Source organism: Aricia agestis, chromosome 17 (assembly GCF_905147365.1).
Source record: "Aricia agestis chromosome 17, ilAriAges1.1, whole genome shotgun sequence".
Classification (NCBI taxonomy): domain Eukaryota; kingdom Metazoa; phylum Arthropoda; class Insecta; order Lepidoptera; family Lycaenidae; genus Aricia; species Aricia agestis.
The window spans coordinates 9,607,592-9,627,406 of NC_056422.1; the positions used below are offsets into that span (position 1 = coordinate 9,607,592).

A 19,815-nucleotide genomic window follows, 5' to 3' on the forward strand; every position below is an offset into this window, starting at 1 on the left:
AATAACATAGAAGTACATATTTCAATTATTTCTGTAAATCCTTATTCGGTAGACTATAATGAAGTCTTCCTCATATTCTGATGGATATTTTCCATAAGCGATTCCTATTTACCAAGTAATTAATGATCACTCATGGACCATTAGCTGTACTAAGTATACTTTGTAATTTATTGATTTAATCGTTGTTGATTAGCTTGTATCGCAACTACGTTGTGTTATCTATATGTATATTAATACGTGAGCGAATAACTTTGGAGCCCTTTTTACGAAAAATGCGGAAATGTAGAAGCATGAAATTTCGCACAGTTGTAGACGTTTATATTATGGAGAAAGAGTGCATCGAGCTAATTTTGTTTTAAAATTTTGCTTTTATTATACATCTATACGCGAGCGAAAAACATTGAAACCCTTTTTACGAAAAATGCGGAAACGTAGATCTTTTACGTTTTACTTGATAGTTCAAGAAGATCGTCATTCCATAAAAACTACTTCTTTAAACATACTTCTGCCTCAATGTACTATCAGAGAAGTTGATTCCTATGCAAATCGGGGACCTAAGTAGTTTGCGTTACGTCAAACCCAGCTGACAGATCACAATTAACATTGAATTGACATATTCGACCAAATAACGTTGGTCTGTCAATTGCATAGGAATCAATTTCCTCGATGGTACATATAAAAGATTATTTTTTAATTTTCTTTAACTGTAACACGTCTAATCAAAATATTATGGTATTATAATAGCGCGTCATTTTGTAAAATACCGGTTTACGATTTTGTCTTAATTACTTCCCTGTTTTCGTGCTAAAATATTTTTTTGGCTTCTGCAGATTTATCTGACAATTATTATTTATAACTCTATGCATAATGCATATTAATATATTGTTAGGATGAATGCCTCCGTGGTCTAGTGGTATAGAGCGCGGCTCTTGACTCGGAGGTCGTGGGTTCGATTCCCGCGTTGGAAACATGTTATTTCCAAGTTTGGTTAGGACAATGCAGGCTGATCACCTGATTGTCTGATAAGTAAGATGATCCATGCGTCGGATGGGCATGTAAAAAGTCGGTCCTGCGCCTGATCTCTCGCCGGTCGTGTCGGTCTTGCGTCCCACTGGGTTATGAGAGGAAAGGAATAGAGAGTGCTCTTGTGTACTGCGCACACATTTGGGCACTATAAAATTACTCCTGCGTAGCTGGCCTGGTTTCAATGAAACCGGTCACCGTCACCGAAACCGGTGTGGGAGCTATTATTATTATTGTTAGGATCTTAACCGGTATGATCTTTATTCTGTTTTTAGATTTTGCCGCAGGCCAAAACTTCTTGTGAACTAATTTACATATCGAGCAGGAACCATCATTTTTTCCACAACAAGAAACCATCCCTTCCTGGGATTCGAATATGTTTGTTATACGTTGAATCCCGAAAAAGGATAATAGGTTAACATTTTTGATTACGGAAAATTGAAGGTTTCCCCACGAATGGGATCAATGTCACATACAATCATAAAGTAAACTTATTATATTAGTGTATGAGTAGTTTATGTACTAAGGTCAGAATATGTTTGTGTGTCTGTGTCGAAAGCTCACACGAACATGTTGAGGGTATTGCAATACGTTTTGCAAGAACGCTCTTGGTATACCTTTACCGGTAACGTAGAGAAGCGCTAAAGAATTTCCTATTCAAACTATATACATACATAATATGAATACTTATCTCAGTACTTTGATGTCTCAGTACTTTGCAGTCTAAGTACTTTTCTGTCTCCGTAATTTGTAGTCTCAGTACTTTGCTGTCTCCAAGCTGTCTCAATATTTTGCCATCGCTGTCGCAGTACTTTGCAGTCTCAGTACTTTTCTTAGTACTTACAATTTGAAGCTAAATAGAAATATCTCCTACTCCTACCTTTCTTCCGATTAATTTCGTTGCGGGTTCCAACTTCCAAGACAAATGTAGCTTGTTCTTTTTACATACCTGAGATCATAATATAAAAAGTTTTTCGTTAATGTTTTCTCTTTTTAATCACGGCGATACAGGAGCTTGGCAGTGGTGGGAATGAATTGTTGAAATAGCCGATTTAAGAGGACTTATAGCAGTCACATCACATCCGGTCCCTTTCAGAATTAAATAAGTTAATCGTCTACCACATGACTTTGAAGTGGTGTGATGTGTCACTTGCCATGAAGGAGTTTATTGACCCGTTGATGTTTCCCGCCAAAAATGCGATATGAGTTAAAGCAATGCCACGCTGTCCCGTTGCGTAGCGATGCGTTGCATCGTCGTGAATGGAATGCATTGTATGCTACGTCGACAGTCGTGCCTGCACAGTGCACGTTGACAGCGCACGCATCATTCACTTTCCATTTGATCTTCCTGACATAACTCCATATAAACATGGCACTTAAATCCTAATCAAGCGAAGATGCGATGACTAATAATGATTTATGATATCCACTATATAAACAACGAATAATTGTCACCATCTTTGACTGGCATATATTGGTACGCTGCACAAATTATTAGTAAGGGGTTAAATGTATTATGTAGTGTCGCAGCGCAAACGTTGCGACGGACGTCGGAGCAACTCCGTTGCAATTTGCGGTGGATCGCCGCTGCGGCAGTGTGTCCAACGACAATAATAATGATTATAAACATTTTATAGTACCTTTGTCCACACTTGGAACAATACAATGTTGTGGTTTCCAATACGCGCCTGTGTCAATGGCGTATCACAATGGTTCGCACAACCACAGATCGGAGTTATTTTACTCATAACATAACCTTTATGTTCACGGCATAAGGTTGAGTTTGATGGAAACTTTGTGGTAAAAACTGACTATATGCATACATGATTGCATTTGACGTGCGAAAATGTATCTCGATTGTGACACTTAACAATGGGCGAAAGGGAAAATACTCGGGAATTGCTTAAGCTATGCTAAAAATTTATTAGCTTTACAGCTTACCCAATTGAAATAATTATTTTCCCAGGTAACAATTTAATTTTTGAAAATTTTATCTTTTCAAAAATCTCTGAATTCCCGCGGTAACTAAAGAGGGCAATACACTCCGTATTGTTATCACTTATAACTTTAAGATTACTGAATAAAAAACTGAAAGAGGTTTTCGCATTGTTCTTCCATGTCTAGCGTCAGTGCTCATACTGTCAGAGAAAGTGATGAACCCACGTATTTTGGTCGGGTTATGTCATGCTAAAAGACGTGATTTTTATTATGCTGTTGTAACAGAAACCGACCAAATTTCGTATGACATCTATTTGTCTGATAAAGTGATAACACCAAGGTCTAAGACTCTAACTAAGGCATTGCAAAATATATTTTCACTAGAACGCGACCATTACTATGCGAACTATTATGCGACCACTCCCTTCGCTCTACTAACTGCGTTATGTGTATTGTATAAGGGACATATTAGCTGTGTTATATAACAGCATTGTAAGGACATATTCGTTCTAGATATTATATTGCATTATATAATAGAAGCCTCGTTGCAGTCAAAGTCATATCTCCAATTACGTTGGATGTTGTGAATTAACCGCACGCCTGGACCTAATTCTTATACCTCGAACTTCGAATCGACTATAGCTCACAATGCAGCAGAAATGGGTCTGATTCTCATACTTTGAAAGTCGCTTCGAGCGCACCTGTATCTCTTGAGGCATACATGAAATCTTTCTGGATACTGGATAGTATTCATGTATATACATTGCTATACATACAGTCTTACATCCTAAACTATCCATACTGTGTGTGTCTGTCTGTCTCTTACCTTTTCACGTCCAAACTGCTGAGCCGATTTGGCAAAACTTTGGTATGGAGATACTTTGAGTCCCGGGAAAGGACATATTAAGATACCTTTTATCTCGGAAAATGTACGATTTCCGCAACGAATTTTGGAGTAGCAGATATCATGCAATAAGCTCATAATTTCAATTCTATCTTTTTAGACACCCTTTACAACACTGAACTGTTTTAAAATCGAATGAAAAAATACGAGAATTAGGCCCTGCTTAGATTTCCGTGTTCCAATTATTCTTTGATAATTGAAATTAATTGAATGAATGATATCAGATGAGTTATTTATTTACCACACGTAAGTTCCACTTGCGCAGATCTAGGTTAAACTTTAACTTGGATTTTTAAAGTTTTTTATTGTTTTCTACTGCTATTGAATTGCAGTATCTTTGTGTACTTTTTATAATTCTTTTTGTTATCGTTGTGTAAATATTGTGTATGACTAGACCTGTTTTAAATTATATTTTTCAAGTAATCGTGAAGAGGATGTGCTAAAATTATGGCTTCAAATTACATATAATTGAATGTTATATAATGTTGGGAGAACCCATTCTCAATATTATAATAACGAGTAGTATGTTTGTAATAATCGTAATTTAAAATACTGTTGTAGTTGATACTTTATAATTCTCTTTAACCACTAAATTACCGAAGGATTCTACAATTTGTAAGTAGAAATCTAAGTACCATCGAGGAAATTGATTCCTAGGCAGTTGATAGACCAACGTCATTTGATCGGATCATTTCAATTCAATGTTAATAATTGTGATCTGTCGGCTGGGTTTGACTTAACGCGACCAAACTACGTAGGTCCGCCCATCTGCCTAGGAATCAACTTCTTATAGTACAATTAGCACTGAGTGCACGAGACATTGAGCTTTACTCGAAGTGTAAGGAAAGAAAAAATACCTAGGGATAACACGAATATTCCTTCCACCATTATTTATTTCCCCTAAAACCTCCTTCTTACATGTCAAAATGTGACACCCCACTTTCACCAGGGCCGGGGGCAAAGATTTCTATTTACACTGAAAATAGAATTCTTTAGCTGGGGGTTACAAAGAAGAATCTTAAAGGCAAGTCGGGAGACAAAGGCTACTTTAGAACGTGCATCACAAGGTTGGTCGTCGGATATACAACTGAAATAGTTTATAACCTTCGTGGAAGGTGTTTATGTATGTCTGTCCGTCTGTCGCAACTTGTTGCGTGGTGTTGCGACAGCCATGTTCCGTTTTGACATGCCCGTTCCGTGCGAGTGACTCATAATGTGTCCCTCAATGTGTCTAGACTTGTAGAAAAATCTAGAATCTAGATTCTAGATACATCCGCAGAAACTCTACATTTGACTCTATAATAATAACTCCCACACCGGTTTGGTGACGGTAGCCGGTTTCATTGAAACCAGTCCAGTTACGCATGAGTAATTTTTGTTTAAATTAAACAAAAAAAATAAAGCACTCTCTATTTTTTTACTCTCATAACCCAGTGGGACGGAAGACCGACACGACTGGCGAGAGATCAGACGCAGGGCCGACTTTTTACATGCCCATCCGACATATCATCTTACTTGTCAGACAATCAGGTGATCAGCCTACATTGTCCTAACCAAACTTGGAAGTAACATTTCCAACGCGGGAATCGAAACCTCTGAGTCAAAAGCCACGCTCTAAACCACTGGACCACGGAGGCGTTATCCAGTGGTTTAGACTTTAGAGCGTTTAGTTCCAGATATGACTCTATCCTAGTCTACTCCATCGCACGCATCATTACTTCGTTTCCGCGAAATTGTTCACTCTTGACACAAACTCAATGCTCAAAAATTTTATAATTTAAAATCAAAATATTTTTTATTCAGAGTAATTTTTTTACAAAAATATTGCCGAACGTCGATACTAAGGTGCCTACCACCGGTTCGGGAACTAAAAAGATCGAAAATTCTAATTTAAAACATTTAAAGTGCACCAAGGCTTTAAATGAATATGTCAATGGGCACTGCTAAAGAAGAACTGTCAAAAATGACGTTTTTGTATGAAAATAGCGTTAATTCCTTTTCTCTAAAAGTCAAATAGCCCGCAAAAACCGAGCATTTAGCTGGATAAGATGTAGGTTTGTCCTTAATTTCTACCCTGTTCTAAGTCTGTGTGACAAAGCAATGCAAACAAACAAAAGTTAATTTTTTCATTATAATAATATTATTGTTTATAACTAAAGAATGTAGGTACCTAATACCTATAGAATTTAGAAGCGCCGTAACTATACTAATATTTTTAGTGCGAAAGGGTGTCTGTTTGTTACCTCTTCACGGTTAAACCCTGTACCGATTTTAATGAAATTTGGGATGCAGATACTTTGAGTATAGGGAAAGGACATAGGATAGTTTTTGTTGAGGAAAAATGTACAGTTCCCGAGCGATAAACGACTTTCGGACGTCATCTAGTCTATTGTCTTTCTAGTCAATAAGCCACGCCTTATTTGGTACTACTAATTATATATTCTGTGGCCTTATGTTAAATCCCATACATTTTTATTTCTATCTCGAGTGTCAAATTAATCATAGGCAAGTTGTCTAAATACCCAAGGTCATTGACACACGAAAAAAAACATTGATTTGTGATATATTTTTATTTCCCAATCCAGTTTTCTATTATCATTCCAACAAAAAATAAAACACTTACCGCAACAGGTTTCGACATTAAGGTGAGCGCACACTCGCTCATCAGTCATCAGATGTATCCATTATGAAGTCAATGCACCCGTAATGACTTTTCACTGATTCCGCGATTGAGCTACAGCAAATAACATTAAGAAATCATACGTATGATTGACTCGAAACCGAAGAAACATTAAGTCGAAATGACGCTTAAGTTTTTGTGTGAGACCGTTTTGCAGTTAATGTTTAAATTTGCACATCATTCTGTTTATTTTGTGAAAGAAATTTATTTTTTACAAGCAGACCCGCATTTGCTTGTGATCTTCCTCTTGAATCGCTCTATCTTTTTTTTATGAAATAAGGGGGCAAACGAGCAAACGGGTCACCTGATGGAAAGCAACTTCCGTCGCCCATGGACACTCGCAGCATCAGAAGAGCTGCAGGTGCGTTGCCGGCCTTTTAAGAGGGAATAGGGTAATAGGGGAGGGTAGGGAAGGGAAGGGAATAGGGGAGGGTAGGAAAGGGAATAGGGTAGGGGATTGGGCCTCCGGTAAACTCACTCACTCGGCGAAACACAGCGCAAGCGCTGTTTCATGCCGGTTTTCTGTGAGAACGTGGTATTTACCCGGTCGAGCCGGCCCATTCGTGCCGAAGCATGGCTCTCCCACGTATAAAAAATGCATCTAAAATATCTATTACAAAACGCATCAAAATCAAACGCTATGCTGAGTTTTACATACGGAAGCGTAATAATATATTACTAGCTATTTGACCGAGCTTTGCTCGGTATTCAATGAAGATGACATTTTCTAAAAATGATTCCTAGCTAGATCGATTTATCGCCCCCGAAACCCCCTATATACTAAATTTCATGAAAATCGTTGGAGCCGATTCCGAGATTCCAATTATGTATATATATACAAGAATTGGTCGTTTAAAGATATAAGATACTAGACTAGATGACGCCCACAACTCCTTTGCTCTTAAATTCGTTTCGATAAGCGAATTTACGCGGGAACCGCACATTTGTTCGGGATAAAAAGTATCCCTTGTCCTTTCCAGGGACTCGAAGTATCTTCATACAAAATTTCAGCAAAATCGATTCAGTGGTTTGGGCGTGAAGAGGTAAGGGACACTCTTTCGCATTTATAATATTAGTGTGGATTATTTATAGTATAAATATTCCATATTAATATTATTCATAAATTTTAAAACATATATACAAGTTACAACGGGAAATAATATTTGTTAGACTATAATAATATTATAGTGTTAAACAAAATATGTATTAATATAATATGGCAATATTATGAATGTAGTTCTGATACGAGCGACATTGAATATTTTGACTCGTTGATGTCTTTTCAATGTCAATGGATTATAAACATTTTTGTTATTAACATTGCGCCTTTTACGTGTTTACTGTTAATTAGTTAATCACTATATAAAACATATTTTAATATTTATACTAAAATAATGTATTTTTGTTCTAGATGCGTCAATAGAAATAATATAAATTAAAACAAACATTTGTAATACACACGTGCGTTGTACATCTTGTTTGGTTAAATTAAAGACTTATCTTGTTAATTGTTTATCTCTATCAAATACTAAAGAAAAATAAAATAAAATTGTTTACTCATATTCTCAGACCGAATATTTCATTAATGTTTGAATTAAGCTACACTATCAGCAAGGCCAGTTTAGCAATCCCGTCACACGTACTTTAATGTTTATTTAATTCGTAATGGCGTAGTTTTCTGCATGTGTGTGCGTAAGCGAACTTCAGTAAGACCGAACCGTCACTTCAGTTATATCGAACGCTTTTTCGTTTTATATTTCTCTCAGTAATTTTTATGGTAGGGTAGCTCAATTTGTAACCACAATCGAGAAGTTTGGCGTCTGCATGTCCACAATTATAATTTATATCGATTTTCATTCGAGTTTGTTCGAGATTACTGACCATGATCGCAACTGTATCAGTTTCGGTAATTAGGCATCTGAGCTCACGTCTTTTATTTTATTGTTATTATTTATTTAAACTTTACTTAGATCCAATAAACATTTTCTGATAAAAAGGTTGTCTACAATTTCTTTCTTTTTGTTCCAGATTTCACACCACAGTTGAGCGATCAACTCAAGAGGGTGATATGCCACGAGTGATGCGACTCTGAAGTCTAAGCCATGTCGACCGAGTACCTGAACGGGGGCCGGCCGGGGCCCCTCACCCGCGAGATCCCGGAGTGCATGCGCGACAAGTTCAGCACGGTGCAGAGGTTATTCGAGCTCCTCTCGCTGTGTATATTCGCCGCGGGGTGTGTTATACAGGTATGTTATTGAGACCCAATTTCACCAAAGCCTGTTAGTGTTTACAGCTTGTTAAAATGTTATGTCTTCTCTTTCATTCATGTGAAAAACGAAAGAGGCAACGTGATACTAATTCAAGAAATAGCTTTAACAGTCGTTGGTAAAATTGGGCCTTAACCTCATAACAATTTGGACGCTATTAAGCATTTGTGTATCATCCCAAAAAAATTGTATTGAGTTATGAATGCAGTCATGTTCTTTAGATCATTTAGAATAAGACTGCATTCATAGTTCAACAATTTTTGGGTTCACACATGCTTAACAGCGTCCAAATATCCTCACTGTCTAACACATATAGTTAGGTACTGGTTGATGAGGTCTCTCCGTTGTGCAGAAATTTGTTTATCGCGAGGCTGTCGCACATTTTTCTGGGATAAAAAGTATACCATATCCTTTCCCGAAACTCCAAAGCATCTTCATACCAACAGCAAAATCGGTTCAGCGATTTACGCGTATGGATATCAGATAATCTATACTAGTATGTACTAATATTATAAATGCACAGATAAATCTGTCTTCTTTAAACTTTTGCCGCTAAACCATTTTGCGACTAATGCGTGACATGCTATTGTTTCTAAACTTTAAGTTTCTCTAAGGATATAAATGATAGTTTTTGTTACCGAAAATTACGGTTTCCGCGCGTATACATAGTTGCCCAACGAACTTGATGGTGACATCTCACATCAGGCTTATTTATGTTCCCTGTCAAGCGATTTTTCTAACGTATCTGACAAAGAAAAAAGATTGTGTAAGTGTAAACGGGCTATGCCGAATTTCTTTAAAATTCGTTTCGTAGTTTTTTAACCACCGACCAAAAAGAGAGTTTTATAAGTTTGACGTGTCTTGCGCGAAGAAGTTACAAGAATTCACACACATAATAATATTATGCTTGTTATTTTTAAAATTATTATAGTAGATGACACCCGTAACTCCATTTTGCCAAAATTCAATTATCGGGTACCGCACATTTTTCTGGGATAAAAAGTATACCATGTCCTTTCCCTCGGGAAACCCTATACTTTAAGCCCAGGCGTGCACTAGCAGCCAGGCCGCGGCGGCCATCGAAACTATGGTGTGGCCGCAGGTCGCGTTGCGGCCAGGTGCGCGTCGTCTATGGCGGTTTCATACTAAGGTATCTATCTCGATGGCCGCCGCGACCTGGCTGCTGCGGCTTTGCCGCTAGTGCGCACCCGGGCTAAGTCTCGACTCAAAGTATGTCCATATACCTTTCAGCAAAATTGATTCAGCGATTTGGGCGTGAAGAGGTAACAGGCAGACAGACGGACAGATAGACACAGTTTCGCATTCATAATATTTAGTATGGAAGCACAGTATATTAAAATGTTTGATTGTTCCAGGCGATATATCGTAGTATAGTGGGTTACAAGAAGAAAGATCTGAGCGACAAGATAGCGCTGGTGACGGGCGGCGGCGGCGGGCTGGGCAGCCTCATAGCTCTGCGGTTAGCGCGCCTCGGCTGCGTGGTGGTACTGTGGGATATTAATAAGCAAGGTTAGTCGTATTATGGTAATAAAGGATAGGCAACATGGTAGGTTAAGCGAGGTGCTTTGGTGTAGAAATTTGGTCGTAGCCGTGGGACCGACCAGTCGCAAGGCATGACAGCAGACCTAAAAAGGTCACAAGGTGCAATTCCTCTCAAACCACTTCAGAAAATGAATCGTCAAAAATGTCAAACTAATGAATGTCAAATTAGTATGAATTGAATACGGATTACCAGACATATGAATTGCACACAAAGTAACCATTTTGCGATTAAAAAATGAATCATATTTTTATGATCAATAATACCTACATATTATGATTCACCAAAGTGGCCATTTTAGATCCGCTGATCTGGTGTCACCTATAATGCAATTGACGGCATATACGGTGGTCTGTGGGTATTTCGACGACCCTCTGCTTAAAAAATAATCTTATTATGCTTTTGTTATTCATTCATTACATTTGACATATTCCGGTATTTTGATAACATTGCGATTATGTGCAGTATGTAATATAATACGATCCCTAAGAGAACAAACTCAAATCCGCATCGCGATAATGCTTTTGACTTTAAGGCCCTTCGGCCTTCCCCTACGGAGATTCCGTAATTAACCGTATTTAGAGCCTTATAAACTCATAATTTTAAAGCTACAAACTACGCGACAGATTTATAATAAAAATACAGCAATAATCTTCAGTATATCAACATTCATTTCCCCGTTTTAAATTTTCTATTTTTGTTTATTATACTCATGATATTAGGTTCCAAAGTAATACCAATTTATTAAAATTGAATCATATACTTTCAACATCTCCCTATTATTTACAAATTATGTTTATTTGAAACACACGACAATAGATAGATAATTTAACTACATATTCCTCGTTTTAAATTTTTTTAAGATAAATTTTGAACTAAGTTAAGTTAAAAAAATAGGATTTTTGTACGATCTCGTCAACGCGTCAAATGTATGGTCAAGGTCGTTTGCTCGGGGGATGGCCTTAATAACTCTAATTTACCGAAACCTGTCTTACTCCTTATTGATCAAGAAACAACTTTATGTTTTATTCGATTATGTTTATAAATAGAATGAAAAGCACCTAAAGTTTAAACAATTACTTACACAACCGCATTCCATATTTATTTGGTTACTATAATAGGGCTGAATACATTCACTTTTGACAAGCAACCTTCTTCTGGTAAATTCGGAGTAATTCTACCTCTGAAACACCTTTATGCCGGCGATATAAGGACCAATTTCATATACGTAAAATTAATCCAAGCCACAATTTTAATTATATACAGTAGACTAGCTATTATACAACGCCCACGCACGTGCACAGTGTGATCACAGATATCTTGAACTAGCAATAAAATTCAGTATCTCTCGCATAAAAATTTACTCTGTTTCTACTATTTCGATGCTGAATGCTGATACAGTCCATTTCCTATTAATTATGGTTTGCTATTTATTTTACTATTAATTTTGCTTAAAGTTTGCCATTTGTTCCTCCAAAAGCCAGTCGTTTTCGTGTCGTAATTTTTTTTTTGTTGCAGTTATCTCTATTGAGCTCTTGCTCTTAATGTTACAGTAGAACCGTGGTAAACTTTAACATCTTTGGTTTTAATAACGCATCACAATGCCTAGTTAATCTACTGTATAAAGTTTACACTATGTCAGAACTGTGCATAGTGGGCCACGGGACCGGTTAGACAGAGGTCACATATGTCGTTAGTGGTTTTCGCATAAAAGTGCTAATAATAATGTTTATGACGTTGCATAAATCCGAGTGGGCGGTGGGCCAACACGACTTTGACTTTCTTAGGAATTTTTGACAATCTCACTGCCGTACTCACAACTGACTGGTAGCGGGCGACATGAAGCGGCGGCAGACGACGTGTCGTCGCAACACTACAGGGTTTATTTAAAGTGTGGCTAGTATCGTGTCGCTAGCTGTGGAGGGTATTTCATAGAAATACATAGAAACTAGTGTCGCCACGAAAGGTCGTCTGCGGTTGCTTCATGTCGCCCGCTGCCAACCGGCACCTTAACCTAACTTAATGAAGATTTTAACATTAACTCCATACCTTATCTATTAAAACTCTTAAATCAATTAAAGTTAAATAATAATCAATAAAAGTCTAAGTAAGACCGTTAGAAGACTTTTAAAAGACACTATATTATAGATAACCATAATGTTATGTACAAGTATTTAAGAGAATACTAGATGTACTAAATTATATTGCATTTTTAGGGTTCCTTACCCAAAGGGTAAAAACGGGACCCCATTACTAAGACTTTGTTGTCTGTCCGTCTGTCTGTCTCCACTCTCCAGGCTGTATCTCAAGAACAGGTATAGCTATAGACTTTTGAAATTTTCAAAGATTGTGTATCTTTGTTGCCGCTATAACAAAAAATACTGAAAACAAAATAAAATTAATATTTTAGGGGGGCTCCCATACAACAAACGTGATTTTTTCGGCCTTTTTCGCTCTATATCAATAATGGCAACAGGTAGGCACTTGAATTTTTCACACATTCTTTTGTTATATGTGTACCTACTTTAATATTTAAAAATAATGAAATTAAAATTAAAGGGGGGCTCCCATACAAAAACACAATTTTTAGCCTATTTTTGCTCTGTATCAGTACGGAACCCTTCGTGCGAGTCCGACTCGCACTTGGCTGATCTTTTATTTTTGCTTTACAAGTAAAGCCATTTAAAATTATATTATTTAGTAAAGAACAAATATTTTAATTACTTTTTCGTAAGTATATAAAAATACTGACTGACCGATGGTTATAAAATTTTACATTGAACATCACTGCATAATAATTACTAATTACACTTCTAGGTGTAAAAAAAAACACAAAAACTAAAATTTTTTTTTGCATAAATGACGCTATATCTGAGTTTTTTGGCATATTATTGTCATTTCAATGGTCTTGAAAGTAATAAAATAAGTTATAAAATTGAAAAATAAATGAGTTTTTCTGTAAATACTAGAATTTGTGTCTTATACCAATGACGTAAACATGCTTGGTTAATAAAATTGAATAATTTTTGTGGCTTATTTCAAACCTTGGTTGTAACTTGTGTTTTTTGAGTCCGTCTTGAAAAAAACTACAAAAAACTGTCCACAGTTAAAAATTAACTATGGACGTAAAAAAAAGATAATTAAGTAACTCCATTAATATTTAATATTAATGGAGTTACTTATTTTTTTTACGACACGATATTTTATTTTTTGACATAAATTCCGTATCTAATTTTAGTTTTGGGTATAATGTAAAACTTAATTTAATTAATGATAAACTCTATGAAAGTATAAAATATTAGATAGCCCATCTCCGTAGCACCAAAATTCGTTTATCGCGCGATTTTTCCGGGATAAAAACTATCTTTAAATGTCCTTTCCCGGGACTCAATTAAGTAGGTATCTTCATACCAAATTTCAGCAAAATCGGTTCAGCGGTTTAGGCGCAGACAAACAGACAGATACACTTTTGTATTTATAATAATATTAGATGACGCCCGCAACTCCGTTGCGCCAAAACTCGTTTATCGTGCGGGAACCGTACATTTTCCGGGAATAAAAGTATCTTATGTCCTTTCCCGGGACTCAAAGTACCTCCATGCCAAATTTCAGCTAAATCGGTTTAGCGGTTCGAGCGTGAAAAGGTAACAGACAGACAGACACACTTTCGCATTTATAATATTCGTATGGATTCGTATGGATGTGGATTTTTTCTAGATGTACGTATTTTGCATGGTCAGTAGTAGATGTTACCTGTTCTCTTCCCATTTTCTGCATTGATTAGTGAACAATACTATAGGCCAGGGGTGGCCAAACTTTTGACCTGTGAGGTCTACTTGTGCTCGAAAATACTTCCTGCGGTCGACTGCAAGAATTTAGAAGAGAAAAATAAAACATTTTTATAATAAGTTTTTACAGTATTTATTTAGGTTTAAAGAATTTATTCTCAGAAGACATACAGTCACTTATATGAGAACTTAAAACTAAAGTTACATTTTTTTTACAATGGTCATATTACAGTAATATATAAATACACAGTAGTATAAGTTGTTTTAATAATATTTTGTGTTCCACCAACAATATATTTCATATTTGCTTTAAGTAAGTTTAATTACTATTATTTTATAAAATATTAAACTAGCGGGCTCGACGCGATGTCATCGTCCCGTCAGGTCTATTGTGTTATTTACAAAAGGGATTAATAAAATATATTCAGGTGTACCAAACATTTGCTTACACAATATTATTACGTTGAGCAGATTCACTCTATGGTTAAGGTTTTATACAATTGAGTGAATGTGTTGTAATAGTTTTTTCTTATATATGTTAAATGAGCTAGTATTTTTAACATCTACAGGCAATTTGTTGTACAGTTGTGCTCCCTCAAAACTCTTGGTGTTCTTGCCATAATTAGTACGAACTTTGGGTAATACAAGTAAGCCCGGTCGGCGATTACTGCGACTAGAGATTTGTGATTTCTTTATAAAATTTAGGTTAATATTTACTTTTTATCCAGAATTTTTCTTACATGTGTTATATATGTCGTAGGATGATTTGATAAATCCGTGTTTTCGCGAAATCCCTAGAATTTTCGCGAAAATTCGATTTATCAAATCATCCTACGATGTCGTAGGCGAGTAGTACGACATATATATATATATATATATATATATATATATATATATATATATATATATATATATATATATATATATATATATATATATATATTGTTGATTAATATTAAGGATTGTTGTAATGTAATGTTTTTGTTGATGTCATATATGGGAAGTTGAAAAGAAGTTTTATTATTTTATTTTGTGTTCGCTGTAATTCATTTAGCTTTGTTTTTGTAGCACTACCCCAGATCTCTATTAAATATAAAAGGTGTGATTTTACTAAGGAATTATATATCATATAACTAATGTTTTTAATCTTAGGCCTAAATATTTTTCTTTTGCTTTTTGTTCTATGGCTATATTGTTGATGGTTAAAGGTGCATGTGAATGGATTATTTTATTCTTTGCTTTGAATATTATGTAGCTGGTTTTATCTATATTATTACTTAGTAAATTGCATTGGAACCATTCTGTTAGTATGTTCAAGTCTGCTTGTGCTTGTGCAATTAAGTCGTTTATATTTGATTACATTCTTAGTTTGAATTTTTCATTGCGGTTTACGCTCTTTTATGCGGAACATTTTAAAATAAATGATATTATTTTTAAATATTTTCTGTTTAGTTTATTTTTACTCTCGCGGGCTACCTAAATCGTCTTCGCGGTCGACCGGTAGACCGCGGTCAACCATCCCTGCCATAGGCTAAAAATTTAGTACTGAAAGCATATTACTATACAGTAAGAATATTTTTTTCTATCTCGAAATTACAGAAATCCGCATGAAGTTCAAAGTTAAACATTATATAAATTATAATTACCTTTTTACCTTTTTAAAAACCTTGGAATAAGTACAGCTTGGCGAAAAAGTGTGCGTTTTAAGTGATTCGCCAACCCTACGCTACATCTTCTTTTTAAATCCCTACTCGACGCCTGAAGGTACTTAAAACACCTTAAATAAAACATTTTAGTCCCAGCTGCCATTGATGAGCCAGACCCTTTTTTGCCAAGCTGTGTGCTTATTACAAAAACGACCCCAGTCAATAACCAAATATGTATGTATATTGTATGTGCAGAGAGAATAGTGTTTCAATTATGAGAATATTTTTTATAAACTCACTTAACAGCGTAAAAATCAACCTAAACTCTTATGAAAAATTATAGTTATCCGTTTTAGAATAGCCTAATGTGACGATTTTATCCGGAAGTTTTTTCTCTGTCGCTGAGTAAAAGAGTTGCAAATTGCAAAATAAACAATAAACAACTCACATTTACCGATGAGTACAGCGATGATTGCTTTTAAATTGCGCTTAAGTGAAAACCAAATACGACTTAAAGACCCAACGGTAATATCAACACAATCAAATAGTAGCAGCGATAATTACTCTTTATTTTCTCTCGGTAATGTTAATTTAATAAATTATTTTTTAAGCGTCCAAGTCATTATCTTTTGAGTTCCGCAATGCACTTTCTTATTTTCCGGGTGAATATTTTTTAACCTCGGATATATTTTTTTGTTCCTAATGCGGGATATAGAAAGCCTCTAATGAATGTATTGAAAGAAAGTATCGGGTTAGAGCCCCCGCAGACTGCAGACTTTTAGTCGGCCGATAGTTTGATCGAAACCTTATTATCAGCACGAATGTGTATTAAGGTGCGTACACTAAACGATTTGTATCGGTAGATAATTTGGTCAAACTATCGGCCGACTAAAAGTCTGTAGTCTGCGGGGGCTCTTATACTTATTCAGATAATCCCAATGTAGAGATTTCAGCACCCGTAGCATAGATACAGTATAAATACGAAAGTATAGACAAACAGCTCGATATAAACTGAAGGTGCCCATGCCGTTCCGTTCCGGCTAGCCGCGATCGACAAAATTTCAGTAACCGCAGTAAAGATCGGAACGGCACCTTTAGTTTATCTCCGCTGTTTGTCTATACTTTCGTATTTCTAATGTAACTATGCTACGGGTGCAGATATGAATATAACGTGTAGATTTTAGAAACTGTCATAGAGCTTTTTAGGATTGCTACCTGGTTGGCCTATTGGCTTTTAAGTTACTTAATTAAATCGTGGTCATTTGATGTTCTAATTACTCGGTATGATTCTAAATTAGTAGATTTCTATTATCTATATTTTTACTTCTTAAAAGTAACAGGGTCATAACTCATAGCTCACATCTCAACCTAGAAAATGGCCATTTACTTTTTAAATATTCCAAATTTTCACTTAAAATATAAAAAAAAATAAAACAAGTTTAAACACACGTACGGCACGAGTGTACTTAACAACCGACTTTCGAGATGTTTTATTTAATAATTACAATAAGTACATTACTGTTAACTGTTAGTGCACGCAACCGGTAAGCTGTAACGGTAATCATGGGTTTGACACTGCTCCTTGGAGATTGTTTTATAATAACTACACATTGGAAATTTTCTCAACATAATTATTATATTACAGTGAAGATACACAAAAAAAAATGTGTACATCTATACAGTATACATATTATAAAACAAAGTCGCTTTTTTTCCCTCATGTCCCTTTGCTCCCTTTAATCTTTAAAACTACGCAACGGATTTTGATGCGGTTTTCTTTAGGTAATAGATAAGAGTGATTCAAGAGGAAGGTTACAGGTATAATAACATTCATTAAATAGTTGAGAAATATTGTTATTGTTGGGGTTTCTAATGTGATGTCGTAAATAATTACAATTTTTTCCGCTTCCATTGCAAACGCAGGCTGAACCCTACGAGATTTATCAAAATAATGTACCAAGTATAATTGTACACATTGAAAAGGTCTAAAGAAAACTCCGCGATGGTATGTCTATCTCTTATGGATATCCCACAATAAATTTTTTTTGTCATTTTCTTTTTACGACAAATAATGGCTGATTTTCGAAGCAATTTTAATAAATACAGCATTAATCCATAACCAATTTAAAAATAACTTAAACATATCGTTGTTTTAATGTAGATCTATATGGCCCTTTACAACATATGGTTTAAATGAATATTTTCGAAGATATTTAAATTTTTCAGTAGCTATATATTTTATACCCGATGCGAAGCCGGGGCGGATCGCTAGTTAAGTATATAACAGTCCACTAGTCTTCTGTATCAATCGGTAGTTTTTCTATTCATTGCTTTCTTATTTCAATTCGATAACGCGTCACAAAGAGCGCTATAATGACTAGATAAACCGCAGACAAAACCTCAGCAAGCTTAGCGTGGTCACCATAAAGCGGTTTATTTCTACGGAAGAATAGACAAAGTGACAGTTAGATAAAGGAAATACGCCATTTTGTCACTAAAATCTGTCAGTATTCATTCCCGTTTAGAATGTTGTTATACTAAGCCTGCTGATGATTGATATACTTACAATAATATAAGTAAATTATTATAATTTATAAAGCACTAGCTGTCCCGGAGAACTTCGTGTCACTTTAAAACCTTCCCTGGACTTCTACGAATATTTTGAGACTAAAATTAGCCTAATCCGTTCAGCCGTTTTCGAGTTTTAGCGTTACTAACACAATTGGAAATCCATTTTTATATATATAGATGACAGAACTCCGTTGGGCCAAAATTCTTTTCTCGCACGACAATTAGCGTACATTTTTCCGGGAAAAAGAGTATATTATGCTTTTTTTTTCTTTTTTGAGGCCCGGGACTTTCCCGGGACTACAAGAAAAGAAAGTCTCCATCATGAATATTCTAAAAGAATATCAACAAAATTGGTTCAGCCGTTTGGGCGTGAACAAGTAACAGACATACAGACACACGCATTCAGAACATTAATTACTATGGAAGTAACAAGTAAAATAGTATTTTGTTAACATACATCCTGAAAGCGATACAAAAATCAATCTCCAAGTAACAGGCCCTTAAAATTACCACTTAAATGATGCTTAAACGCTAAATTTTTCACTTAACATAACGGACCTCAAAGCTAGTTTCTTGAACTTTCGCGTACCGAAATTTCGTTAAGCCACATTCTGTCTGGTGCTCTGTACAGTCAGAAACACTCATGTTTAGCAGTTTAATGACCTTCATAATTTGTTTGTAATGCAATTGAGATGAAGGAAGTTTTGTATTTATTTGGGTGTATCAGAACTAAGTGGAAAATACTTTAGAGTGCGTATATGGCCTTTATACAATATTTAGATTTCATTGTTAAAGTAGCAGCGCGGAAAGTGATACTATTTCTATGAGAAATGTCACGTCATCATCACATCAGAGAAGTTGATTCCTTGGCAGATGGGGGACCTACGTAGTTTGGTCACGTTACGTCACACCCAGCCGACAGATCACAATTAACATTGAATTGACATGATCTGACCAAATGACGTTGGTCTGTCAACTGCCTAGGAATCAATTTCCCCGATGGTACAATGATAAAACTATTTTAGCGTCGCTACTTTCACAGTCAACTCAATTTATGGAACATAATATACACACCCTAAGATATTACCATTTACTTTTATTACACCCTATACATACATCGTCGGTAAATTGATAACTTAGCCAAATTAAGAAGTATAGGTATGTGGTATCAATCTGGTAAAAATGTAATTTCCTAGGCTGTACATTATTTCAGAGTACATATGAGTAGCGAGTTTGTGTAATAATTAATCAAGGTCATTATCATAGTCACAACCGGCCGAACATTCTACTATCTACGATTGTTAAGTTTTGTTTTTAAAATGGTTTTTATTATGAAGTATACGCACGTCAATTCAGTTTTTATATTAATTGGCTTATGGAATTTTTCATTAGTAGTAATAGTATATTTACGTAAAATTAATGTTTAATGGAATTTTC

General features: G+C 35.5%; 1 protein-coding gene across 2 annotated transcripts in view; it reads left to right on the forward strand.

Moving 5' to 3' along the window:
- Window positions 1-19,815, forward strand: part of LOC121735198 (estradiol 17-beta-dehydrogenase 11-like) — a 64,246-nt gene that overhangs the window by 26,795 nt on the left and 17,636 nt on the right. For both annotated transcript variants that reach the window (XM_042125925.1, XM_042125926.1), the window contains exons 2-3: window positions 8,574-8,791; window positions 10,189-10,342. In XM_042125925.1, the coding sequence (XP_041981859.1) occupies window positions 8,648-8,791; window positions 10,189-10,342 (298 nt within the window). In that variant the 5' untranslated portion in view covers window positions 8,574-8,647. The remainder of the gene's footprint in view (window positions 1-8,573; window positions 8,792-10,188; window positions 10,343-19,815) is intronic.